At 40.7% G+C, this 27,443-nt stretch overlaps 1 protein-coding gene and 1 long non-coding RNA gene across 5 annotated transcripts in view; one reads left to right on the top strand and one right to left on the bottom strand.

Annotated features, from left to right (window-relative positions):
* Positions 1–25,295, bottom strand: part of NECTIN3 (nectin cell adhesion molecule 3) — a 42,402-nt gene extending 17,107 nt beyond the window's left edge. For 3 of the 4 annotated variants that reach the window (XM_028726737.2, XM_028726739.2, XM_028726736.2), the window contains exons 1-5: positions 24,929–25,295; positions 15,218–15,556; positions 6,611–6,907; positions 5,373–5,490; positions 1,772–1,923 (exon numbers count right to left, since the gene is read on the bottom strand). In XM_028726737.2, the coding sequence (XP_028582570.2) occupies positions 1,772–1,923; positions 5,373–5,490; positions 6,611–6,907; positions 15,218–15,556; positions 24,929–25,280 (1,258 nt within the window). In that variant the 5' untranslated portion in view covers positions 25,281–25,295. The remainder of the gene's footprint in view (positions 1–1,771; positions 1,924–5,372; positions 5,491–6,610; positions 6,908–15,217; positions 15,557–24,928) is intronic. The other variant, XM_028726740.2, reaches the window with a different exon arrangement.
* Positions 25,296–25,371: 76 nt separating this feature from the next.
* Positions 25,372–27,119, top strand: LOC114595910 (uncharacterized). Its single transcript, XR_003706375.2, has 2 exons — positions 25,372–25,441; positions 25,625–27,119. It is a non-coding gene; the product is annotated as an uncharacterized LOC114595910 (long non-coding RNA).
* Positions 27,120–27,443: the final 324 nt, after the last annotated feature.

Raw genomic sequence — 27,443 nt, 5'->3', positions numbered from 1 at the left:
CATGAATTTGAACATGTAAGATTGGATGTTTTAGGGCAAAGTAACTACATTTATCTCTTAAACAACGGAAAGTGAAGATTTTCTGTTAAATGCAATAGATGCTGTTATATGTTGCATAGGATGCTGACTGTAACATTTAGAACAAGATAGCCAGTATGGTGTTAATGGTTTGTTTGCCAAACTAGGGCCTGCAGAGACCAGGGTTTAAATTCTCAATCAGCCAATAAGATCACTGGAGGTCCTTGGGCTGGTCACTCACTAACTTACAGTTTAATTTACCTCACAGGGGTATTATGAGGATAAAATGGGAAGAATTGTGTATGCTACCTTGAGCAATAAATAAATAACCAAACATACAAATAATGTCCCATTATGGACTTAGATATTGTATTGTACATAAAACATATATCTGCTTCTTGAGAAGATCAAGAGTGAAAGTCAGACTGCAGGAAATCCTTATATAAAGGATAAAATTTAACCCTAACTTAACAAGTTTTCATTTTTTTCCTACTGTAATTGAATGTTCATATCAAGTTTGCTTATAAAAGAATGAACAATGCGACTGTTGCAGGTCTACCATCTATTTTTCAGCACTTCGAAGTATAGATCTTTTCATAAATCATGCTCACACGGTAAGAATTCATCCTTTTTGTGGCTTCTCACAATTTCTTTTTCTCTTAACTTCCTTGAACCCTTTGGTATCATCAGTAAATATGGCTACCTCACTGCTTACCCTAACCTAATTCCAGGTCAGTTGTGAACAAATTTAAAAGCACACATAGCAAAACTGATTTTTGAAGGACTCTACTTCTTACATCCCTCCCCCCCAAAAAAGCTCTTCAGTTCCCTGCTCTCTCAGGCCCACTTGCTCTCCCACCCTCCTGTGGCAACGCACACACAAACAGGCTCTCCGGTTCTCATTATATGTCAATGAGAGGTTGCTCTTCTACTGCCACGAATTAGGCAGGAGGTCATCATCACTCGGTAGGAGACTGTGTGGGGAACAAGAGGAATGGGATGCAAGCACTATTGAAATGAAGTTCCCAGAAGGCTTCTGTCTCCATCTGTCCATTCCTTTTGCCTCCCTTCTTCCTGTTCTCTCTCCTCCTTCTCACATACAGCTAGCCTGTCAGCCCACTCATTCTTCTCCTTCCCGTTTTGTGCATGCCACAGCTTCATTCTCTAGCTGTCATTTACGTCTAAACATGTGCATGCAGTGAGCTGCTGGTCTCAGTTACAGAAAGACCAGGGGGCAGAAAAGTAAGGAGGCACTAGATGGGCTGTTGTGCCAAGGCTACGCCCACTGGCAATCCGCAGCCCACAACACTACCTTAAATTATTGTTAAGTACATTTAAAACTCCTGCTTAAAACTTCATTTCCCCAACTTCTGATTTCAACCACAGCTGTGTCAACAGTAAAGAAAAGTGTACTGGTTTGCTTTCAAAGATCATACTAGATTATGTCATGTCAATCATCTTTACAAGATTGTGTTCCTAAGGCTAATCCAAAGTCCTGACGCTCCAGATACTATAAAGCCAAACATTATTTCTGTCAGCATTGTGTGCAGATACATCCCTATATTTTTGCTTATATAATATATATCCCATGCAATAGAAATGTTCTTACAAGGAACTTTAAGTCAACTGGATCATGTTCTCTCAAGCTAATAGTTAAAACGAAACAATAAATAACACACTATGACCATTATATTGCTGACCTCTCATTAAGAAGTTTGTTCAAATACTGAAGAAAAAACACCCAGTGACTTACCTAGTATGTAGATAGTCTTTTGATCACTTTTTTGACCAAGTGGATTAGCCACTGTACAAACATAAGTTCCAGTATAATTATATGTCAATGGACTGTTGAAATGCAGAGTATTGTTTAAAGGCTGTAAACCTTCAGGCCAATGTCGATCCAACCTGAATCACAAAGAGGCATTTTTGAGTGTTCCAAATCTAATATTTTATTCAAATCAGATAATTTTAAATAGCTAAGAGGTTCTCCTTCTCTAGAAGCAAATAAGTTCATGTGCAGAGTATCTCAAAGTAAAAGGAATAAAAAACTGAATTTCACAATTATATTTAATATGAGAACTGAAGGAGTTCAGCAGTAATTTTGTTCATGTATTCTAAAACTAATATAGAACCACTGAACAGTCTTAGGTTTCTGTAACACACTCATCCCTCAGTTTCCAAAACAGAGTTCCATGCTAGGCAACTGTGAGAATCATGAAGACATACAAAGAAATATACAAGGATTTCAATTGTCATGTTTTGACATCCTGAAATTCTGCTCAACTTCTGTACTGACTTCTAAGATCCCAGCAGACATTGCCACAAACATTGAGACTTTGTCATACTCCTAAGAGCTAGTCATTTACTTTAAAATATTGGTGCGATGTGTACAATGTCAAATTTGGTATTAAAACAATTCTCTTCTCAGGGTGCTGAGCTGAGCATTAGGTGTCCATACACCAATTTAGCTTTATGCCCATTCCAAATAATGTATATTAAATTCTGGTCAATCATCTCACATCACACAATTAAGTCATTTAATATTAATATAATTCATTCATATAATATTACATAAAGCATAATCTAAATGACTATTGTTTAGTTACTTTTTATGCTGTACAGAATACACGTACGTAGCTCCTCATCTGAACCTCTACAGAAAACTCATCAGTGTTACTCAGTACCTCCATGCCAGTTATATTAGCTACAAAGCTGCTATTCTCTCATCTAGGGTTGGCTCCAGAATTGGGAGAGCCTTCAGTAAAGTGCCAATTGATGCACCCTTTTCCTATATGAGCAAGCCGGCAGCTTATCAGATGGCAATGGTGAGTGGATGTGCGGTGCTATTTAAATTTCTCACAATACCTCCAATGTAGCATCACAACTCAATCAGTCTGAGTTAATTATTCTATAAGTATACATGCATATCTTTGGCATGTTCAGCACAGAAGTGTAAATCCTATATCTGCTTCATACATTGAGGTACATGGCACACTGACAAAACTGAGGGAGAGGAGAGAACAGAGCATTCTAAATCTCTTAACTAGTTGCACCCAAGGACCGCCCACTCCCACCCCCATTTAAGTTACCTGTTCACATTTGTATATATTCACGTAAACACCATGAACATAAACAGAACATAAGCAGAATTTTGCTACATAGCAGAAGCAGGTTCAAAATCTTTTTCTTGGTTACCAACACTTTAATTCAAACCAAACTACTACAACAATAAAAATGTTAAATGTCTTGTTAACAATGTTTAACAGATATGTAATAAGATCAACTGCAGCAAGATTACAGGATGTGAAGCTATATCATCTTCAGTAATAAAGTACCTTGCCCACAATGCAACAGAAGAAGAAATTAAGGCTTCTCAAGAGCATTTAATTATATTTTCTTCTTGCTGCATGCAAGCGGTACACAAAGGTGGCATATCATCATTTAATTCACCAACTAAACTAGACCCGGTCTCCATTAATGTGAGCCTGTGTACACACCATATATTTAAAGTGCATTACTTCCCCCAAATAATCCTAGGAAGTGGAGTTTGTTAAGGTTGCCAGGAACTGTAGCCCTGTGAGCGGAAACTATGGGGAAAGCCATATGCTTTAAAAGTATGGTATGTACACAGCCACAGCCTAACGTAAAGGAAAAGGGCAAATGCCAGGTCACAAGGAAAGAATAACATGTAGGCCTGCCTGAAGGAGGGCAGAGCCTACTGATTAAAGAGTTATATGCTCCTGATCAGTGTTGATTTTAAATACTTATATCGCTTCATCTTCTGTCTTCAGTTATGGACAGTGTTTTTCACCTTAAGATCAGTGTTGTTGTGATCCAAAGTTGCAGGGGGTGGTGGTCAAAGAACTGTTATTGTTCTGCAACAGGGTCCCTAGAGCTGCCCAATCAGCATAAAAGGGGAGCTTTTAAGCCAGTTATCCTCCAAAGTGACAATGAAAATACAAGGTGCTTCAAGTTTCAAAAGAATGGTTTGAATGGCTTCAAAATCAGAGGCAGAAGAATTGAAAAAGTATAGGTCGCTACTACTAACATCCAAACTCAGTTCCTCTAATAGGACACGTTTGGACCTTTAAAAAAAAGAAGAAAGAAATCTTCCATTGTGCTATATTTGGAACTGCATTTGTAGTGGTGATTTTATTACTACAAATATACTGACTGTAGTTTCAGAGAGCATTTTAACTTCAAATAATTTGCAGAGCCAGCAAATTAAGATGAAAACTACATTTAAATTGATTATACATAAAATGACATTAAAATAAAATTATCTTTAAAATGATACAAGGCAGCTATTAACTAGTTATGGACATGATGCAACTTTTTAAAATTTTATTCAACATTTTACTTTGTATATTTATACCATGAAATAATAGATCATAGATTACTTCTGAATCAAGTATAACTGTCACCCAAAGTTAATCAATTGCAGCATTTGTGTTTAACATTAATCATGACAGGCAATCCTCCAACAAAATACTAGCAGCTTTGCAGAATTTCAAAAAGCCATCTAGTCTCCAAACCTGCTATACATAAAATCAATAGATCATTCTGCAAAAAAACTATTCTACAGTTTATACTGAAGCCTGTTATGTCTGTTGATAAATTCAATGTGGCAATGTATTACTACTTAACAATAAAGCATACTATTTTATTCATAAATAATTCAAATTGTGTCTTTCTCTTACGCTGTTAGCATATGCAGGAGATGGTTTTTTTCTGTGAAAAACAGTGTTGCATTCTCCCTGAAAGCTTTGAGTTGTGACAAATATGCTGCTTAAAATATTTCTCTTGCTAGAACAGACCAAGGAGCCATCTAATCTACAATTCTGACCCTCCCCTCAAGTGACCAGTCAGATACAGTGGTACCTCTGGATACACACACATCTGGAAGTATTTTTCTGGGCTTCACCGTGCGCGCATGCGCAGAAGCACTCCCTCTGGTTGTGGAAACCTCAGGATCTGACCGGAGCTCCAGAACAGATCCCGTCCGCAACCAGAGGTACCACTGTACTTCTGAAAGATTCAAACAGCCACACACTATTTGCTCCAAGCACCTGGTAAATTAGAGGTATATTGCCACTCAAGATGAACATTTTGAACTGTTATGGTTAATAGCCATTGAATAACCTATTTTCCTTGGATTGGCCTTATCCTTTAAAGAAGTCAGGTATGCTAAGTGCTACTACCACATTTGATGGTAATTAATTCCTTAACTTTACAATTTGAATTAACTATTTGCAACATAGCGTTCACAGACTGATACATATTTAAGAAATTAAGATTCAGAATTGAAAAATATTTTACATTTTTATGAATGCCAGAATTAAACAAGAACTTACCGACTCCATGTAAACTCCATTGGCAGTGGATTTGCATCAGCATTACACCTGAGTAAAACATTCTCTCGTCCGATATACCAGTTTCCATCATACCCGGTCACTGTAACTTCGGGGGAATCTACAAACATATATAAACGTAAGCTACTATGGAAAACAATCAAGTAAGACTTTGTGGAATATAGCAACTTTAAACAGTCCCCATCTAAATTATTTTCTTAGCTTCTAATGAATACCTAACCTACCCAGATTTCACCTTCTGCCTGCTTGCCATCATTGTCAACCTGCACCGTCAATAGAATTTGGACATAATACATTTGATTCCATTAAGGAACATTCTTAAGTGAAATTGTCAATAAGAGGGCTGTTGAGAAACCATCTTAACATTCTCAACACGTTTAACATTATCTAAATTAGATACTATTTATTGCACGTTATCTGCACAGATCGTATATACAACTTCAAAATATATTTGTCAGGAACATATTCTAATAAATAAGCATTAAGTAGTGGAAACTATCCTGCAGGTTATCAATTTCAGTTAACCTGGAATTTAATTAGAATATGGTTGCCATGCACCCCCTGAATTGATCCACCACCCCAGATAACTGCTGTTATCCCAGGGCACCCTGTAGCTTAAAGTTAACACATTATGTATTTCACACTCTTATTTTGGGTCTTTGAAGTACCAAAACTTCAAGTTACATATAAACTCTTAAGTCTATATGTAACTTGAAGTTTTGGTACTTCAAAGACCCAAAATAAGAGTGTGAAATACATAATTATTTCCTATTTGACTTTATATAGCCAGTAATGACAAGATTAAGATGTTACTATGGAATAATTCAAATGTGCTGTGCAATGGTCCTGACCATTTAAGCAATCTGATCAAGATATTTCTGGGAGAAGCCACATTATAAATATGGCAGAACAATAAATCACAAGTTACCTTGGGATGGGACCCAAATCAGAATATGGAAAAGAGCAATTGCTAGCTACTAGCTACTTCTCAAGATAGGATGACTTGAGAGAGGAAACATATGTCAACATTCCTCCTTGTTCCCAACCCAGGGCTTTTATTTTTAAAGGGTAAGGTCTAAGTCAAAGGCTATTTAGAACCATTTAAAGGTATTTAAAGCCTGGAAATATTTGATATCAACAAGATATCCTATCACTTGCAATATGAAATGTTTTTAGAGGACAAAGTGATGAGGACAGAGAACGTATTGCAACTTACTTACATTGAATGTCAAGCACATACACCATTCTAATCTCCTTTTCCAAGGCTGGATGTTTCACAACACATGTTATATGCCTTCCTCTAGCAAATCTTGTAGGGACCAGTTTGTATTTACTCTCCACTGTCACAGTTTCATTGGGATATGAAGTTGAAGTGGATTCCATTTCACCAAGACTACCTTCCCAGAGAACCTCTGCAGCTGGTTTTCCGGTGGCTGCTGTGCAAATTGCGGCAAGTGTCTGATTGGCACCATCAATTAAAGCATTTGGTCCCTTTTTTAGGCTCACGACTGGTTCAACTACAGAAAAATACATAAGAAAAATTTATTTTTTGTACCCCACCCATCTGACTGGGTTGCCCCAGCAACTCTGGGCAGCTTCCAACATAATATACAGAAACACCACCACCACCACCCAAGAGAACATCACACATTAGAAGCATCCTGATATAGGGCAGGCTTCAGATGTCTACAGAAGGCTGTTTAACTATTTATCCTTTTGACATCTGATGGGTGTTCCACAGGGCAGGTGTGACTACCGAGAACGCCCTCGGCCTTATTCCCTGTAACGTCACTTTTCACAGTGAGGGAACCACCAGAAGCCCCTCAGAGCTGAACCTCAGTGTCTGAGCTGAACAATGAAGGGTGGAGACTCCTGCCGATATATAGGGCCAAAGCTGTTAATGGCTTCCAAGGTCAACACCAACACCTTGTAGGTCTTTAAGGACCAGTGCTATATGGTCCTAGCGGCCACTCCCAGTCACCAGTCTAGCAACCATATTCCGGATTAGTTGTAGTTTCTGAAGTCACCTTCAAAGGTAGGCCCACATAGAGCACATTGCAGTAGTCCAAGCAGGAGATAAACAGGATATCTACCACTATGGTGAGGCAGTGGGCAAACAGGTGGGGTCTCAGGTGGCACACCAGTTGGAGCTGGTGAACAGTCGTCTTGGACACAGAAAGGACCTGTGGTTCCACAGACAGTTGTGAGTCCAAAATGACTACAAGGCTGCACATCTGGTCCTTCAGAGGCACAGTTACCCCATTCAGGACCAGAGAATTCCCCACACCTGCCCACCCTCTGCCCCCCAGAAACAGCACTTCTGTCTTGTTGGGATTCAACCTCAATCCATTAACTGCCATCCATCCTCCAACCACCTCTAGATATTCAACACAGACATATATAAATACTGCCAATTACTTCATCAATAATCTTCCTTAATAGTTTCTGGAAGAGCTTCCAGCCTGATAGTGAATGCCTTTCACATAGCTTATTTTTTTCTATACATTGTTATGGTAACTAGCATTACATTTATTTGAAGTTATCTGCAATTTTATTTCAAAAGAAAAGTGCTCTACTTGACTTATTGTGATAATTCTTCTCAGATGTACAAATTGAATAGGGCAGGACACCCCGTAGTCCATCACTGCCTACCTGAATAATTAGTCAGCCAGTAAACAACAAGTAGGTGAGCAGTGCAAACCTATTCTGTACAGTTCAATAGGGCTTTCTTCTGTCAGGTAACTAGACACAGTATCATAATAGCTCAGTTCCTAATCAGATCAGTACAGCCACCTTGAATTGAATAAATGTCACATTTTTTATAAGAAATATGAGGATATAGTACATTCCAATGGGAATATCTGAAGATAAATATTAACATTAATAAAGACAAACTGTTACTGCCCACTTAAACAGTTAAACCTATTGCCAGAGTCAAGACATGCAGAGTTCTGTTACAGTTCCATAGTTTATTCATAGCAAGTTCCACAGTTCATTCAAATAAAACTAGAGGACTCTTATACTATGCCTTGGCTACTGGCAAATAGTGTACCTAAGGGTTTAGTCTAGTCCTCCATGCTATTTCAATATCTACATGGAGCTTCTGGATTTAGGGATTTAGTACATTTTGTCAACAGTGTGCAATTTAAGGGTACACTTATTCTTATTTTCATCAGACATTAGAAAAATTGTTGATGCCCAGAATCAAGACAATAATGCTCCTAGTTAGACCACACCCCCTCCCCCGGGGATACAGTCTATTCTGGATTGGAGTGTAACTCCTGCCCCCAAAAATCAGTGTTGCAATTTGGGGGTATTCCCGTTTCCACCTTTGCATCTGAATGCAAATAGTGATATGTCCATTCCTAAACAGGTGTACTTTTACACTAGGCTACCTGAAAGAATCTTAAGAAACTTCAGTTGGTCGATAATACAGGAAGGGTATTTCTGAGTGTTCAACCAACAGCTGCACTAGTTGTTAATGTTTCCAGGTAGCATTCAAAGTATTGGTGCTTACCTTTAGTCCTAAACTGTGTGGGTCCAAGATACCTTCCTTACCAGCCTACACTGTTCCTAAGATATTTGTGGACAGGCCTTTCTCCTAGGTCTGCCTGTAGCAGAAGCATGACTGAGGTGAGAGAGATTGTTTTCCATAGCTATCAGACTGTGGAAAACTTACCTGATGAGATTTGTTTGCCACCCTCCGCCCGCCCCCTTCTGCTTTCTGCCAGAAGGTTAGATCTTTTCAGTTTTACCAAGCACTTTATTTTTTATGCAAAAGACCTCATTTTAGGAAGTTCAACCAAACACCCATTTTTAAATGGTCGATTTAACAGAATTGTTATTTTCCTTTGTTGTAAACCCTCCTGAGATTCCACTGGAAGAATGGGGTATACATTTCCTAAATAAACCCATTTGAAAGTAAAGATTTTAACCAGAGAGGAAAGTTTACACAGTCAGTAAGCCTTCCTTCCACCCCCATCCCCACTGCCTCCCCCTTAAACACTTTGCCCCAGAATGCAGTGGTGTTGTTCAGGTGGCTGCAATGAAGGGGTAATTGTAAGAAATTTGGGAAAAGGCTATTTGCACAGGCTAATTCTGAAACAAAGTTAGATAATACTACTTTTTTGCTTAGACCATGAAGTATGGCGCCATTTAAATTTAATTTGTTATCTACAAAAATAGTTAAAATTATGATAGAATACTCAGGATGTTCTAGATAGTCTGTGGTTCATAAATCTACTATATAGAATTCTACTACAAAGCAGTGATTGTGGGTACACTCCTCCCTCTCCACCATGCATACAGCTCATAAACACACAAGGCACAGAAACAGGCACACCCCATTCTAATGATCAACCCAACAACCAGGGAGGAAATGGTTTACATCACCATCATAGCAGTGCACCCTCCCCAGCACTGTGTTCACTGGAGTTTTTCTTTCTGCTACTGTCAGTATCAGTGGAACAGGTTAACGCATAGGTTAACCTAAACTGGTTAACCTAACCTAACATACCCACCCCTGTATGTTAATATTAGGCTTCCCGTGAATTACTACTGCAAAGATTAAATATGGGTTTCTAACATTTATTGTTGCAGAGAAAGACTGAAAGATAGTTCTCATGAAGTAGCAGAAATTCTTAGCCTACAGTAAACTACTTGAGCAAGAAAATATTGTCCTTTACAGTCTGGGCACTGAATAACTGCTGTTTTAATTTCTCAGTCATGCTAGCTAAACTACAAGTCTTTCTTCACACTACTAGATATCTGAAAACAAAATGATGGTCCCAGTCAAGTGACAGTGCTTGTCGCATGCTGCTCAATCCTAAACAGCAGGGATTTCCAAACAATTTTCACCTGAAAATTGCTGGACGTTTCAGTGGACCACTTATTGATCTTTCCTAGTGCTAGTTATACAAGTCCCTGCTTCCCTCTCCTCTTCCTGCCACACCGCCCCATCACCCCAGAGGATATAAAGCACAAAGGGCAAGTTTTCATCTTAGAATCAACTACCCAACAGTTCCAACAGAGGAAACTTGCACCCATTCTTCCATTTTAACTCATTTGAATTTTAAGGACAAAAAAACAAGCCACAAGTGTTTCAGAGAAACAGTACTTGACTCATCACACCATTTCTCAACTTGCCATAGATGAACCTTGTCCACTCCCATCCTTCCCTCTTCTTTTCTGCCAGAGCTTTTCTGCTTTGGTTTGAATTTTGGATTAACCACAGTATTGGGCTATGTCCACACTGTAGGTAAGCAGCTTCATAACCCATGATTTAAGATGAACCTCAATTTGTCAAATGTGTGCAACGTAAATTAGGGTTAATCAAGAACAGAAAATGAAGCTTAACTCTTTGCAGCTGCACATGAGAAGACTGCAGAGAGGAGAGTGAAAACCTCAACTTGCCAAGGTTTGTTCCAATCACAATAAATTTTGTCCAATGCATGTTTTATGAGCGCTTGTGTGCAATGCCTTATATATTATGCTCTATGCAAAAATAATCATTTTTCTCCCTTTTGTTCTAAATATGTTAATCTGAACATTATGATATATAGATAAGAGTTGTTGATAAATTCTGTGTGATAAGAGAAACTAGGAAGGATAAAATTAGGAACATTAGATTCAGAACTGATACAGGATTAAGAAAAAAGACTAAGTTAGTTACTGAATGAATTTGGATTTTGAGAAAGACAAACATAAAGATCAAAGTAAATAATCTATTTTCAATATTAATAAATCAACTGACTAAACCTGAAGGATTACTGGGGGGAGAAGATTTGAAAACTTTGAAATAAGTTTGGTCAACTTAGTAATGGAAACCAAGTGAAAATGTATTTAGTCAATGTCTTTCCAAAATGAATGATAGGGTGAGTAAAGGGCTTAAGAAGAGATGGACCATGTATTACTTCTTTTCAGTGACTGGAAAAATGACAGAGTAGATCATAGACTGATAGGCTCTGCTTCATGTAGGGTGTGCAGCACTTCTTTGCAATGTTCCAAGAGGTCATATCAACCAAGAATAGGCAGGAAATGGTCTGAAGACTTGTCCACAGCAGCTATTTTCTTTGGAAACCACTATTAAAATTCACAACCTCATCCTGATATTATTTCCTCCTTGAGCAAAGTAATAATGTCTAAATGAAGTACTTATTTGCAATGTACCTTGGGATGACTAGACATTTACCCTTGAATAGATTTACATGCAACTAGGACTACTGTCTGCCCTGCCAAGTCTTAACTTGGAGACTGTCTCATGTGGATCTTCACTGATATAATGGGTTTAGAGGCTAATATTTTACAGATAAATCCAGGCGGGGGTCAGACCTAACTCTAAAGTCAATCTGCTTGTGAAAGGTTGCAGCCAAGTTATATGAAATAATAATCATCACTGTCTAATCTAATACTTGTAAGAAACTGCCCTTGGGTGTGATGCACTATTACAGAAACATACATCAAGGAGGTATAAACTTTAAAAAGCCTGTCCCTTCCTTATCCCACAAAGATGGTGGGTATGGGTATAGGGTGTGGGAATTAGCACTTGGTAATATGACCAGTAAAAGGAACAGGATGGAGAATTTCCAGTATTTAAATTGCACTGACCATTATTTTTCTTCTATGAAAATGCCTTCATTAATAGGATCAGAATTAAAGGCAGGGCATTTTATTACTATCTAAAGGAAAAACCTGTAAAATGCAGAAATCAAGATCCAAATTACTATACATCTGAAGCTGCATAGAATGCGAACCTTGTTAACACTTGCTGCGGACTCCTCCTAGAAGATCACTGTTTTATCTAAGCTGTCTGTAGTTACTTCATTTCACCCCTATTTTGGAAGTTGCCTTCTAAATTCTAATCTTATAACAAAGAATATCCCATAACACAGCTTTGTCCAGCTAGCTTTAGCTTACCAGAAATAATTATTTAAATTTCAACATTTCCAAAAAAGGGGTTAAACACAAATAATCAATCTCCCCATATTTGCAAAATACTGAAGTTAAAAATAATATTGATAGAAACCATGCAGGCTCTGCCTAATCACACTGCAGAGCAAGTCTTAATGTTTTCCAAACACACCAACAACTGTTGATGTTATAGTCACCAGGGAAAGTTCCTGTGGCAGCAGCAGTGCACTCAATAGGAACATATTCTATATTCTGGGTCATTTCAGAAATGTGTTGTCCTCTGATCAATATAAGAATCTACTGGTGGAGGCAGGCATCAAACAGCAAACCATATATCACAAATGTTACCACAACAATGCTAAGAGGGTATACAGCATTATGTAGAATGCTGTTGCTATTTTGTGAAGGCCACATTTTGCCAAGAATTAAGCTTTCTAAAAGAGAGAGAAAAAAACATTTTGTTGCTGTGCACAAAGGTAAAAAAGGAAGCATAGGATGAGGATGCTTCATTTTGGTTAAGATCAAGCGCCTTCTCAAGGAGAAGCATATTTTACCAGAACAAATTACAAGAACTGCTAGAACCAATTCCTTATATTTTATAACATTCTGCAAACAAAGAAAAAAAAATCTTGTTAAGGACTTATAAAAACAAGAAGGACACACTTCTAACTTCACCACCAGCAACCTTGTCAAGAGCCTATGCAGCTTTTGGGCCCAGGCTACCTGAAAAACCTCCTTATATGAAACTGCCTATGTACTAAAATCCTCAAGTGATAACTTCCTCTGAGCTCCATCAACATTAGAAGCATTGTTGCTGGTGGCACATGACACAGTCTTTTCTGTGGTTGCTCCATCTTTGTTATCCATCAGCAGGCTAATTCCTTTGAAAACTTAAGGCACAGATGATGCTGATCAATAGTCTACTGTCAGGACAAAATGTATTTTAATTCCTGGTTCTAAATGTATTCTGATGTATCTTAATTATTTGTTTTTAACTAGTTTGTTTTAATTAGTTTATAGGTTTTTTTTGTTTATTGTCTTTTAAAATGTTGCAAGTCACCTTGAATTCCAAGTTAGGGAAAGCTGGAATGTAAGTAAGCAACTAATAAATATGGGAAGGACAGTACAAGGAAATTGCCCAACAGTTATTTTAAGAGAGGGCATGTAGAGGGGCTAAAGTTAGTTATCACACAGTACAGTTACAACATGGAAAGTTTTAATGGGTTAGTCACATTCACATAAAATAGAAATTGAGGAATATGCTTTATGCCAGGTTTCTACAGTAGCACAGGAGCTATTCTCAAGGTAAATACAGTAATAGGAACAAGTATAATATACATTAATGTACCTAATTAGGCTGGCTTCTAAAGGAGAAAATCAAATAATTTTCCTGGAGCTGGTCTAGAGTATATCACTGAATATATAGGATAAGACTTTCACCAATTAACTCTTTAAAAAGGAAGGGTTGTTTTTTTAAAGGAAGATCAGGGTGGGGAATCTGCCTTGCATGCAGAAGATCCCAGGTTCAATCCCCAGCATCTCCAGGCAGAGCTAGGAAAGGCTCCTGCTTGAAACCTTGAGGAGCTGCACCAGTCAGTGAAGACAATACTAAGCTAAATAGAAGAATAGTTTGACATGGTATAAAGCAGCTTCTTATGTTCCTAAGATACAATACTAATATGCTGCAACTTCGCACAAAGAATTTTGTAATACAATCCAACTGAACGTTCCATTTCCAGACAATAGCATTCAAATCTAAATCAAGGGAATACCTAGCTAACTAAAACTATTCTAGACAAATACGTCAGAGAATAAAACATATTTTCTCTATTCATTGAAGAAGCTACAAGGTCACGTTCCCCCTAGTGAGCATGTGTGAAAATATCACCAAGTAATGGCAAATCATCAGCTCAGTAGACAATTTGCTACCCAAGGGGCTAGAAGTATTTATATATTTTTTAAATGTCTAAACAGCCCTTCATCCTGAGGTATTCCAAGTCAATGAGCTAAACTATAATACAGTAAAATAGAATTAAAAATATAAACTAAGAGGCAATAATTATAAACAAACAAAAAATCAGTCAGAGGCCATGAAACCAGTTTAAAATGAATGAACAAAGCCCATTAGATTTGACTTAAATTGTTTTGAGATAGCTAGTATACATGGAAGCAAATATACATGGAAACAGTACATACCTCAGGTTGAAGTAGCTTCATGTTAAGTATTTTTGGATTGCGCTCTGTGGCAACCCGGAAGTAACGGAGTGCGTAACTTCTGGGTTTTGCCACTCAGGCATGCACAGACGCTCAAAATGACATCACGCGCATGCGCAGAAGCGGCAAAACTCGACCTGCGCAGTTGCATGTTACGTTCTACTCAGGATGCAAACGGGGCTCTGGAACGGATCCCGTTCGCATCCAGAGGTACCACTGTATACTGAAACTATTATTGGTCCACAACACCCATGTAATGCCCTCTTTTGCAGCTCTCCACTGTAAGGGAAGACAGGAATGGTAATCAAATGGTCTTTCAGGAAACCTCATTGGCCATTACCATTTTCATAATGCCGAACCAGTTTATCTAGATATATTTAGGTATATATTATACTTTTTTCAAGAATGATTCCAATGTGGTTTACAAGGAGCATAAACTTTAATCAATGGAAGAAAAAATCCACCTTAACTGAAACACAATGAGGTATGAAATAGCCAAAAGACCAGGAAGATAACTGTTTTACCAGGTTGAATCTCCACTGCTTTAGTTAGTTAATTTTCTAAACAAAGCAAGGACTTCCAAGAAGTATTGAAACAAAAGTGACAATTCTTGTGCTGGAACACCTATTGCAAACTCCAGTTTTAATACTGATCTTCAAACATGTAGGTAGAATGTCTACAAAATAAATAAAAAATAAGCATACCCAATACAGTTACAGTTGTTGATGACTGGGAACTTCCTAGAGGAAACGTAGCTGCTTTGCATACATATTCTCCAGAATCAGAGAAGGTAATATTTTTTAGGATGATTGATGCATCTGTAAGTGAGGCATTCTTAAGAAATACTCTTCCTTGATATTCTCCTTGAACGGAAAATCCATAATCAGGATGATGTACAGCAATAGTCTGTGGAGTCTTTCCATGCATTTTCTCCCATGTAATCTGTGTTAATGTTTCATTTATATCAATTATGCATTTCAGTGTAACACTCTTCCCCCATACTGCTCTCACACGTGGATCAACTTTTGGTCCAGCTAAGGCACCTGAATGTGGAAAAAAAGTAGAAAGAGAACAAAATATGAGTCATTCTGCATCACACATTATTCTTGTGTGAAAATTTGTGTTATCATTGAGTCCACATGTATTTTACCATTGTGAAAGTTTAGCTGCTATTAATTGCAATTTCTCATAGCAAAATTACTACCTTTATCCGGAATTTTAGCAATGATTTGCTTGATATATTACAATAAAAAGTTTAGTACAGATGACAGAAATTTGAACATTACCATACTTTCCTGGGATACTGGTACCTACACACATTTGCAGACTACTTCTGTGTTCAGGGAAGATCTGCTCTGCTCATGCAACAGACTTTGGCTTGCACAATGGATTTTCTCCCTCTCTGCTGCAATGCATTCCTCCCCTGGGCACCCTTCCCCATTGTTTGTTTCTTGGTTTGCACATAATGCTAATCTGTGATTCTTTGAAACCAGAAGTAAATTTGGCAAAAGTACTAATCCCCACCAAGTGGCAAGAGAAAGGTAGTTGCTGAGGCTCATCCACATACCACTAAACCGTGGCTTAAATGATAGCAATTGATACAATACAGCTTTGAACCCATGTTTTCTGCCTGCATAAAAGGTGCTTTGAATAAGACAGATGTTGAGATTATGATGACATTATTTGCAGCAGCAAAGATAGAAATAGCAATTAACTGGAAATCTCTGGTTATACCAGATCTAATGTACACCAGTGGTGCAGAAAAATATGGATTATATATTTTCTAACAAAATTAACATACTCTGTAACACATAAAGAGAGTTGAGCTGATTATAAATCCCATTCTTTCATAAATCTAATAACTACTAGAACACAAAATTTCAAGACAACATTAGACCTAATTTGAAATGATTTTAAGTGCCCGTACTGTTTATGTTCCCTTACATAACTATTGATATGGAATTATTTGATGTACATAGTAGAGTTGTAATTTCTTATCACACGTACACATGTGCACACAAAGCCCCACTGGAAGATTTGTAGTGTCTCATCACAATTCTAGATTTGTTTGAAGTCAGGGTGAGAAAGCAGATTGTACAATACCAGTGTCTACACCACGGGCATGAGAAGGGAGGAAAGTGGTCATTTAAAACAGCAGCAAAGGTTTGAATAAAGCAGGGATGTTATAATAACAGGTACCAGAAAGTTTACATCCTCTTGCACCACTTGATAAGACAGGACACTAAACTTCTCCACTGAAACTGAAAGAGACTTGCATGATCATGCCAACTTCCATCCCAAGTAGTTCTTAAAAGCAAAATGCATTCATGCTTAACAGCATTTAACTCAAAAAAATTCACTATATGTCTGCAAAGTAACTTAAAGATAACGTTCACAATCCACAAGCCTTTTGAACAAGAGCCTTTAAGTTCATCTCAATGGAAGCAACATTTTGTGATCTGAAATATGAAATCATTTACATGACTGTGGTTGGAAACACTTTAAAATTGAGAGAACTAAGTTTAAAATATAAACCTGAGTAACACTGACTTCATCTACCAGAGAATTGAATGCTGGAAAATCACCATAGCAACTGAAAACCTGGTCTGGCAACTAAGAAATGACTATCAGCTTGCTAGAATCATTGCATATATACAGGGAGCATCATTACTACACAGTATTAAAAAGATGAACCCTATTCTAGTTTATTAGGTCAACTAGCAGAATAGTTTGTCTTCATGCATCCTTGAAATGAATCCTTCAATCTAAATCTGAAGGAAGCAGAGGTTAGACTATTATTTAGAACAATTAGCTCCCATATGGGAATCTAAGTTTGTCACACAAGTAATGGTGGCCCTGTTGAGTAAGTTTCTAAATGAAGAGACCAATTATCCCTTCCAATGTGCCTTCCAGCCAGGTACCGGGGTTCTTATCCTTGTTACTGACCTACATACATAGCTCAGCAACTTTGGCAAAAATAAAAATCTCAACCATTTTTGAAACATGGCAACCCTAATTAAACTAATGGAAGAGGTCAGTATGACCATGGCACATCTTGCTCACTCTTTTATAGTCTTCCAGGAATTTGATGGAGAAGTTCTAAAACTGTGAAGAAAAAGATATGGGCCAAAGCAACAAAAACTTACCTAATTCATACAAGACAAAAGTTATGTTAGCTATGATAAACCTGACTGATGTCTGGGTATACAACCTGACTTGAGATTTAGTAACACTCTCTTGTTTAGATTGAGTTGTACTCCATGTGAAGGAACCAGGTTCAGCATTCAAGCTCTACTTGAATTCATTTACATACCACATTTCTTTCAAGGAGCTCCTCACAAAAACCCTGTGAGGTAGGTTAGACTAAGAGGCTGTGTCTGCCCCAAGGTCACCTAGTGAGCTTCATGGCTGGATGGGGATGCAAACCTCCGAGTCAGTGTGCAGTAGTAGTTTTGGTAAGCAAGAAGGCCAATGCAGAATAGCTATTATATAAAGGTAAAGGTAAAGGTACCCCTGCCCGTACGGGCCAGTCTTGTCAGACTCTAGGGTTGTGCGCTCATCTCACTCTACAGGCCGGGAGCCGGAGCCGTCCGCAGACACTTCCGGGTCACGTGGCCAGTGTGACATCGCTGCTCTGGCGAGCCTGCACCAGAGCAGCACACGGAACGCAGTTTACCTTCCCGCTATAAAGCGGTACCTATTTATCTACTTGCACTTTTTTTAATGGTGCTTTCGAACTGCTAGGTGGGCAGGAGCTGGGACCGAAAGACGGGAGCTCACCCCGCCGCGGGGATTCGAACCGCCGACCATACGATCGGCAAGTCCTAGGCACTGAGGTTTTACCCACAGCGCCACCCGCATCCAGCTATTATATAGCCACTCTCAAAGTGCAAGCCCAAATCTCTTAACTATCAAGAGTTAGCTGTCTTTATTTAACTAGTTGCCTTCCAGCATTTTTACAAACCCCCAACTCTCTAAACCAGATTGCCTAGACAGGATTGCCCTCTTGTGGTCACAGTTATCTCCTGTCCTCTCCTAATACTCTTCCCCACAGGCTCTTTCCTGGAGTGTTCAAACTTGAACTCTCTTTGCCTTTGGGGAAGGATAAGAGGGGGGAACCCAATTATCTCAGTCTTTTCCAACTTAAAGTAGCCTCCCACAACAGTTACCTCCCTTGCTTTCATCACCGCTAGAAGCTGGGTAAGGTTATCAATATGATGGCTGCTAACTTTGCCACATCATTTCAAGTCCTGCCATATTTTCAGCTAGCAAGGAGAAACTATCTACCACATCCTGCCCAGCTCAACTTCAGTGAACAAACTGAAATTTAATCCAGAGAATTGCTGCTGGAAGTTCTGCTAGTCTGCAAAGAGCTGTGCATCCTGTCTCAGATTAGGTTGTGATCCCCCTGAAATTATTAAGTATGCCATATACTGGATCTAGAAGCACCTTTCTTTGCTCCTGGATGCCCAGGTGGTGCTGGCGTCCAGTAGCAACTTTTACAATCTATGGTTCTTTCTAGAAGAGGCAGATTTGGCCTGTGCACCAGCTACACCCAGACCAAACTATTACAGCTCTTCTCTCACAAGGCTGCCTCTCACAAGGGGCAAAATATGGGGAGATGGTCAGAGCATAGTGCAGCAATCCTACAGCAGTTATATTGGCTGCTTATTTGTAGTGAAGGTATTAAACTCTGACAGAGTTAAATATCTTCACACACTCATATGAGCCTGCCTGACGTTAGGATCTCTACTGTAGGCTGTACTCTCTGGATTGCCTTTTGTATATATTCAATGTGGAGGAGTGCAAGACCAGGGCTTTCTTGGTGGTGGCATGGAAATGGTGAAATTCTCACTCAATGTAATACAGAACATCCTCCCTCTCTATTTGGAGAGAGATGCTGAAACCTTATAAAAAAATTATAGAAGGCAGTTTATAATCATTACTTTAATGGTACCACCTGTTTCATTCTGATATTAATGCTAAATTTGTATACATATATTATATATGCATGCATTATAATGTTAGCATACATATTTCATTCTAGCAAACTGCTTAATAATTTATTTTAAAAGCAGGATATAATAAATCATTTAAATAAAATAAGCACTGAAATTATTATCCTGCAGCAGCTTTGGTTGACAGCCAAAAACTCCAGATATATCTGTTTATTTTAATAATGTATATCCCACCTTATCAGGAATAAAAATCAAAGCCGCTCACAAAATAAAACCAATATATGATACAACAAGAAGTACAAAGCGGGAAAAGCACATCAGATAAACAAGCCACAACAAGCAGCAGCTTACTGAAAGGAGGTTTACAGCCAGGAGTACAGAAACAGGACCCAGCAAATCTCTGGGGTGGGCATTCTACATGGTAGCCCTTATCAAAGATCTTGCTTCTAGTAGATGCCTACTGGACTTTATTTGGCAATGGCATCTGGCACAAAGGCCCAGGTGTTGAACAGAGTGATGGCACATAAAGTGGTCCTTAAGACCTCCTGTCACAATGCCATGTTGAGCTCTAAAGGTTAAAAGCAGCACCTTAAGCTTAGAAACAAAGAAAATTAGCTCAGATAATACAAGACTCCAACCACTTGTTCTAATCACACAACCCAGGCTAGGCACTAGCATTTTGTACCACAGTTTTGTTTTTATCACACATTTCCGCAGTAATCTGTAGGTTACCTAGGGCATGATTGATGGGTGAAGTTTGACTTAGCCAGGAAGTATCACAGCTAATGTGCCAGCTGAAGCTAGTAAAAGGCACTCCTATGTCCTGATGTCACCTGAGCCTCCAGGGCAAACATGCTGGTCACGGAACAGCCCAAACTATGAACCCAATCCTTGAGGGGGAGTGTAACCATGTCCAGAACAATCTGTATCACCTAAATCCAGATTTAGAAAAATATCCCACTCAACAGTAGTTTCATCTTGTCTGGATTAAGTTTGATTTTTTTTACATACTATCAAGTCTCACACTCAAACAGTTTCAAGATTCCTTGTCTCCTTAGCCTCCAAGGTAAAGAAGAGATAAAAAGGTGGGTGTTACCAACACATTGCTCAGCAAACTGTCTCTGGACTTCACTCAGCCATTTTATATAGATACTAAAACAAGATCCTCTCTGCTGCACCTCAGTGACAGAGCTGCAGTCCCCCAGCATCACCTTCTGCAGCAAGCCCTCCAGAAATTAGTGGAACCATGTATAGAAAAAAGTCCCCTCCTACACAAATCCTATGAGGTGCCATCAACTGTCACTGAGAGCTCCAGGAAAATCAACAAGTTTACATTCTCATTTCCCAGCACAAGCGGTCCGCTAGGGCAACCAAAGTAGATTTCAATTCAACGCTGGGCCAAAAATTTTGATTGGAAGGAATCATTATCATTCTGGAGCTACAGAAGAGTCCTTAGGCTAATTTGTGTTGATAAATATATGAAAGACTTTCCAGGATTAAAAAGTATGATAGGAAAGAACAAAATTCTTCCTGAAAATTATAGACATGAAACTAGTTTCATTTTCATGCCCCTCATTAAAATATTCAGTGCTGCCAATATAAAGGAAGAAGAGAGGAAGATCCTGTAGAATATGGCTCTCTTAATTTTTTACTGAAATATTCTAAGTACCTTGACAGATATGACAAGGATTCATTCAACAAGAACTACATTTGGCCACATGCCATGGTGTGCAGAGAATTTTCACTAAGTAAATCTTTTACTAAAATACCTCAAAAATCTGAATTTGGCTTTCCCCGATTCTTCAGTGTTTAATGCCTCATCATCTCCAATATGTAATTCAACACATTACAGATTCAATAGCTAGGTTTCTTCAAGGAACTTAAAGCATACTTCTAGGATAAATACTAACTTAGGATTTACTTAGTGTGTTCAGAGTACTACATACGTATATTCTTGTCAGTGGTATTTACAAGACGGTTGCAATGTAGGCAAGTTTTACTAGAGCCACATTCCAGATGGGGACCAAGGCCAAGAGTGGTTTGCTTAAGGTCATCTACTGAGTTCATGGTAGAGATAAGATCTAAACCCCTGACTAGATGGTTCACATCTCAGTATCTTAGGCACAACAACGTTGCAGTCCTCATGAATTCAATTAAGAATGCTGACTGTCACTGCAGCATCTCCAGGCTGGCACAGCAGAGACATATATGATCCACTGCCAGCTGGGCCAGTAGCTGGATCAGCTTAGGACTCAGCAGGTCCTTATCCAGCCCAGCTCCATTCCCTTCATGACTGAAATGCATTTCAGGAGTCTATGCTGTCTATCACTGGATTGGGGAGGGGGAATCTGTGCAGATGAATTCAGCTATATGTTCCTATTTTATCACAACATACATAAGTGTATTTTACCTCAGTGTATGAATTTCTAAACATACTTTCTTCTAAAATACACATTTCAAAACACTTTTGGTAAGTTTTGAGCCAAGAACACCACCACAAAATTCAAAGATGTGCACAACTTAAAATGATAGTTACGTTATTAATATTTTGATATTGAACAACTTATCACTCTTGGTACCTGCTAAAGGACTAAAAATGTCACATTACCAACCTCTAATTCACAGATAGTCTTAAATACAGATTCGGAGGAGGATGAGCCAGTGTGTGTTAATTTTTCTGATTAATGTTGTAATATTATGGTGATTTGTAAATATTTCATGTTTACTTATATAGCTGAACTTGAATACCTCATTACATTAGTCCTTTTGTTGAAGATTTAAAAATCTTCAGATGAAGAGCTGTAAATAAGCCAACTCCTCAGCTTTCAATTTTGGAAAAAGCTGTGATGACTAGTAATACTATCAAGAATGAGAAAAAGGGATGCAGGTGATTGTATAACACACACACCTGAAAATGATCTGTGTCTTAGTTGACCACAATCTTAACATGCACAACAGTGTGATGCAGCAGCAGAAAAAGTCAATGCTATTCTACGCTGCACCAACAGAAGTATACTGTCCAGATCAATGGAAGTCATAGTACTGCTCTTATTTTGCCTTGTTCAGATCACATCTGGAGTACTGTGTCCAGTTATTGGTGCCACAATTTAAGAAGATATTGACTGTCAAGCTGAAACGTGTGCAGAGAAGGGTGCTCAAGATGATCAAGGGTCCGAAACCAAGCCTTATGAGGAACCATCAAGGGAGCTGGGTATGTTTAGCTTGGAAAGGAAGAGACTGAGAGGAGATATGATAGCCATCTTCCAATAGTTAAAGGGCTGTCACATGGAGGATGGAGCAAGCTTGTTTTATCCTGTTCCACAGGGTAGGACCCAAACCAATGACTTCAAGTTACAAGAAAGTAGATTCTGACGAAACATCAGGAAAGACTTCCTAACAATAACAGCTGTTCCAACAGTGGAACGGACTCCCTCGGAAAGTGGAGGACTCCCCTTCCCTGGAAGTTTTTAAATAGAGGTTGGATGGCCATCTGTCACGGTTTCTTTAGTTGTGATTCCTGCACTGCTGGGGGTTGGACTAGATGACCCTCAGAGTCCCTTCCAACTCTATAATTTTAAGTTAAAAAAGATCAAATCAACTGAAGCCTGCTGTCTTTAATGGAATTTTCACTGAGATATCATGCAGAAATGGTGGCGTACCATAACACTGAAGGCGGTGAATGTAATTGTTTACAATCATATCTAGCACCTGGAAATGTTTAGAGCCAAACATTAAACAACTGCTTTGAAAGCGGCCAGGAGGAATTTAAGGACAAAGTGTGGATCTTCTAGGAGCAAATTATCTCAAATAGCTATTAAGCACCTCACCTGCAAATAAAATATAATTTTAAAAAGCATGTATTAAACTAGCATTGAAAATATTGTAGTCAGAGGTCTATAGGATTTCTGGCTTTTGCACAAACTAAGGTAGACATGAAGTGATGTATACACATGCATGAAACACATCACTTTTCTGGTAAATCCACAAGCATCTGTTGCACTACCCTACAATTATCTTCAGGTGTATATCAGAGTCTGGAGGACTCTGTTAACAGCTGTGTAATGAGGAGTGGAGCACTCAGCTGATTTGACTCTCCTTATGGAGTCCTCCACAGGGGTTGGACTAGATGACCCCTGTGCTCCCTTTACGATTCTACGAACAGACCCTGAAACGAGTGCTTCCAAGATAAGCCATCCCCACATATTCGCATTTGCTTCAGCACCTGCTGCTCACCATCAAACTGGCTATTGGCCAATTCTGGCAAAGCACACCAGTTGTTTTTGAAGTCAGGGGCTTTCCCTAAGACGGGATTGGGGGTGTGGGGAGAGAGAGAGACCGGGAGGGGGTGCATTTAAAAGGGCGGCGGCCAGCTACATCATGGCATCGGCCTGTCCTGCCCACAAATCACGGCTGCCCCGTCATCAGCCGAGACAGAACGGAGACGAGCGAGAGCAGCTTCCAGCCAGCGCAGCTCCCAGAATGCCGGACGTAACGGTCTCGGCGGCGGCTCCAAGTGACAAGTGGAATCCCAACAGCTCCAACTCCCAGCAACAGCGCCGACAACAAAACACAACAAGGCGGCGGGACACACACGCTCCCTCTCTCCGCCTGCGCGCCGACGCCGGGCAGAGGAGCGCTCCCGGAATAGCAGATGCGCGGGGTTGGCAACGCACAAATACACACAAACTATAAAAAAAGAGCTGCGGACCTTCGAGGCTCCCGCCTACCGAAGTCAGGGGGAACCTCCCGCCACTGTAACGGATGGCGATGTTGATCGTGCTAGCGCAGCCGCGGGCTCGGAAAGCGCTGCCTCTGTGTATGTGTGTGCCTTTTAACGATCGCAAGAGAAAACGAATATTTATCTCAGCAGAGCTGCAGACAAGACACACCCTCGCACACATCCCTTGCTCTTCGACGCCCCACAACTCTCTTTCTCTTGCCCGGCTTCGCGCCCCCCCCCCTTCACAAGAAGCCCCCCTCGAGCGCCACACCCAGAAGCAGCCGCCGCCGCCCCCCCCCCACACACACTGAACAAGCTCACCCTCCAGCCCCCCTTCGCGAAATGTTGAAAAAGGGGTGGGGGCGGGAAGGACCCTCGAGGTGGATTCCTCCATTTCCTCTCATGAAAACACGCGAGGCACTCCCCACCCCCCACCCCCGGCCGGGGTCTCTCGCCTCCGGCTTGGCCCACCTCGCCTCCACCGGACACGCAACTTCTCCCGACTAGCGGCTGAGGGAAAAGTTTCCCCGAAGTCCCGCCCGCCACTTCTCCCTCCCTCCCTCGCTCGCTCTTTCTCAACCTCCGTCCCTCCCACAGCGGCGGCCCCTTCGCGCCCCGCGCTCGGACGACGGAGGGGAGAGGGTGGAGGGGGAGAGGGAACTGGTTTGGTCCGGAGAGGAGCCGCCGCCGCCGCCCCCTTCGCGGAAAAAAAGAGAAAAGTTTCTGCGGCGACTCACCGCAGCAGACGCGGGAGAGGAGCAAGCCCAGCGAGAGCAAGCCGGGCAGGGCGGGCGCAGCCGGGCGGCGGCGGCGGCAACAGAGCCGAGATGGAGGGGAAGAGGACGAGCGGCGGCGGCGGCCGGGAGGAGCCGGCGGAGCGTCCGCCGCCACAATGGACCCGGCCATGCTGGGGGCTCCGTTCTCGGCAGCAGCAGCAGCAACCGCCGCCGCTACGGCTCGGCAGCGCAGCCTCCTCCTCCGCCTCCTTCCCTTCGCAGCGCCGGGTCCGTGTGTCGCCGCGCGGGGAGGCGTCGCGCCCGCTGCCCCTCCTCCTCCTCCTCCTCCCACCGAAGGAACGGGACGGACCATCCCAACCGCGAGGGGAGGGGCGTTGAGAGCGCGGGTCCCCCCCTCCTTGGCGCTTCTCTTTCCCTGAAGGCCTTGCTCTGACGGGACGTCCCCGGTCTGAACGAATCGACGCCTCCGACGAGGAAGCTTGGCACCCGGGAGCGGGAAGGTGGGAGCGGAGGGTATGTCACAATGGCTCCCTCCCCCTCCCTTTGAGAATTAGTGGTACATGCCGCTCCTCCCCCTCCCCTTCCCTACTTGCAAATTAGGAGGGGGGTTTTTAGAGGCGGGGGGCGGGGCAGAGAGAGATAATCAGTGCTTCTCACTCTCTGTTTTTTATACTTTCATTTCTATTTTTCTTCCAGCAACCCCTCTTTCCTCTGTAGCATTTCTTTCTTTTTCTTTGCTTCTAACCACGATTGAGTTTCCTTTTCCTCTCCATGATTTCCCCTTCTCTACCTTCCTTTGCCTCGTCTGCCAGTTTTACTCTGGGTGGTTATTAAGTCCTTCGTGGCTGGTGAAAAATACAGGCTTGCTGGTTTTCCGTCCGCAAACCGTTGCCAGCCCCGCTCTTTCTCCTTCCACGCTAGGACCCTCCGAGAATCCTCCTCCGACCAGCTGGAAGAAGCACCAGGAGCACAGCAAGAGACAGAAAGGCGACAGGGTTGTTTTGCAAACGACCGTCAGCCAGCAAGCAAATACCCGACACTCTTCTTCATCCTCCTCATCATCTTCTTCTTCCAGCCGTGGCATGGCTCCAAATAATCACCTGAGTTCAGGAGCGCTTAACGACGCAGCAGGAGAATGTTAACACCAGTAGGTTCACCTTCTGGTCCTCCCTCGTTCCCCGCCCCCTTTGCCGCTTAAAAAAAAATAATCAGCAACCACGAAAGGAAAAAGTAGTTTGGAATTAGAGTTTTCGGACGTGAATGGAAAAGGACATGTGACCCGGAATGAAGGAGGAAAGGTTACAGGCTACCTGACAAAGTTAGATGTGGCAACCAGTTACTGGAAAATTAAATGCTTGTTTATCAGCAGATTTAATTGCTGGTGAAAGATACGGGCTTGACAATTGCAGCAGTTGCACCTTCTGCATCCGTTCAAAGCGTGCGGGGAGATGGGGGTTAATGAAGGTAGTGACAGTGCAAGCTTTCCTTTACTTCCCTGTCCATCTATTGCAGCCTTTTTCTGAAAGTGACAGAAGGTACGGTAGCTCTCTCCTTCTGTAACCTGCATCCCAACTACTACTGCCCGTTTCTGTGGTCATGTCTAGGATGTGGGCATTTGCCCTCTGCCAATAAGACTGCAACAAAACTCATTTTGCACAGTCCATCGAAGATGTGGGATGGGCGTAAGCTTCATTCCTTGCTGCACTGTGGAAACAGATTAGAACTGGCACCAGTGAAAAGCAGGGTATCATGTTCCCAATCCTCTTAGCCAATCAGATCTCTTTAGCAAATAATGGGTTTGGAGATGAAGGGAAGGCAGAAGGATGTTTATGAACAGATCTTGAGTGTGAGATGGAGATGCTTGCAGATACTAAGAACCTGATTTTGCAATACTCGCTTCATCCAGGGAGGTTCTTTTGACTCCCAATAAAATGGTTCAGCATCTCATTCAGAGCATTTGAAGAAAACTGTCAGTGAAACACAGTTGTTGAGGGGATGCTCAGATGAAGAGAAGTTTGAGAATAGTGTATATATGTATGTACTACACATTAAGAGAATCCGAATGGTACTTTGTAAAAGCATGGTTTGCAAATCACGTTAGAGTAAATAAGAATTAAGTTTCCAATTATGTGAACTTGCTTAGCTTTATTATCAGGAAGAGCAAATTAACTGAGAGAGTTAACAAAATCAATTTTTGAATTGTGTAATTTTTCTGTTTTCATATACAATCTTTTAAACTGAACACAAACTACCTGTTGAGACTTCAATCCCAAAAAACATTGTAGCACATTTTGGAAACACCTGCCTGATAGATTTGCAGAGAGTATAAGGATGCCAAATAAGTGTGTTTTCACAAATGTGATTCAATACTGGGATTTCTGCTTATTGGGTATCACTGTCTACATAGTTTGATATTCTTATTATCAAGTCTCTGTGCAACTCGGCAAACTTTCTTTTTTAAAGGAACAAACAGGTCACAAAGCATGTTTTCTCTGTCATTTATTGCCCAAACCTA

Source organism: Podarcis muralis, chromosome 4 (assembly GCF_964188315.1).
Source record: "Podarcis muralis chromosome 4, rPodMur119.hap1.1, whole genome shotgun sequence".
In the NCBI taxonomy this organism is placed as follows: Eukaryota; Metazoa; Chordata; class Lepidosauria; order Squamata; family Lacertidae; genus Podarcis; species Podarcis muralis.
Note: the sequence above shows the minus strand (reverse complement) of the source record. Positions and strands in the feature narration are given on the sequence as shown.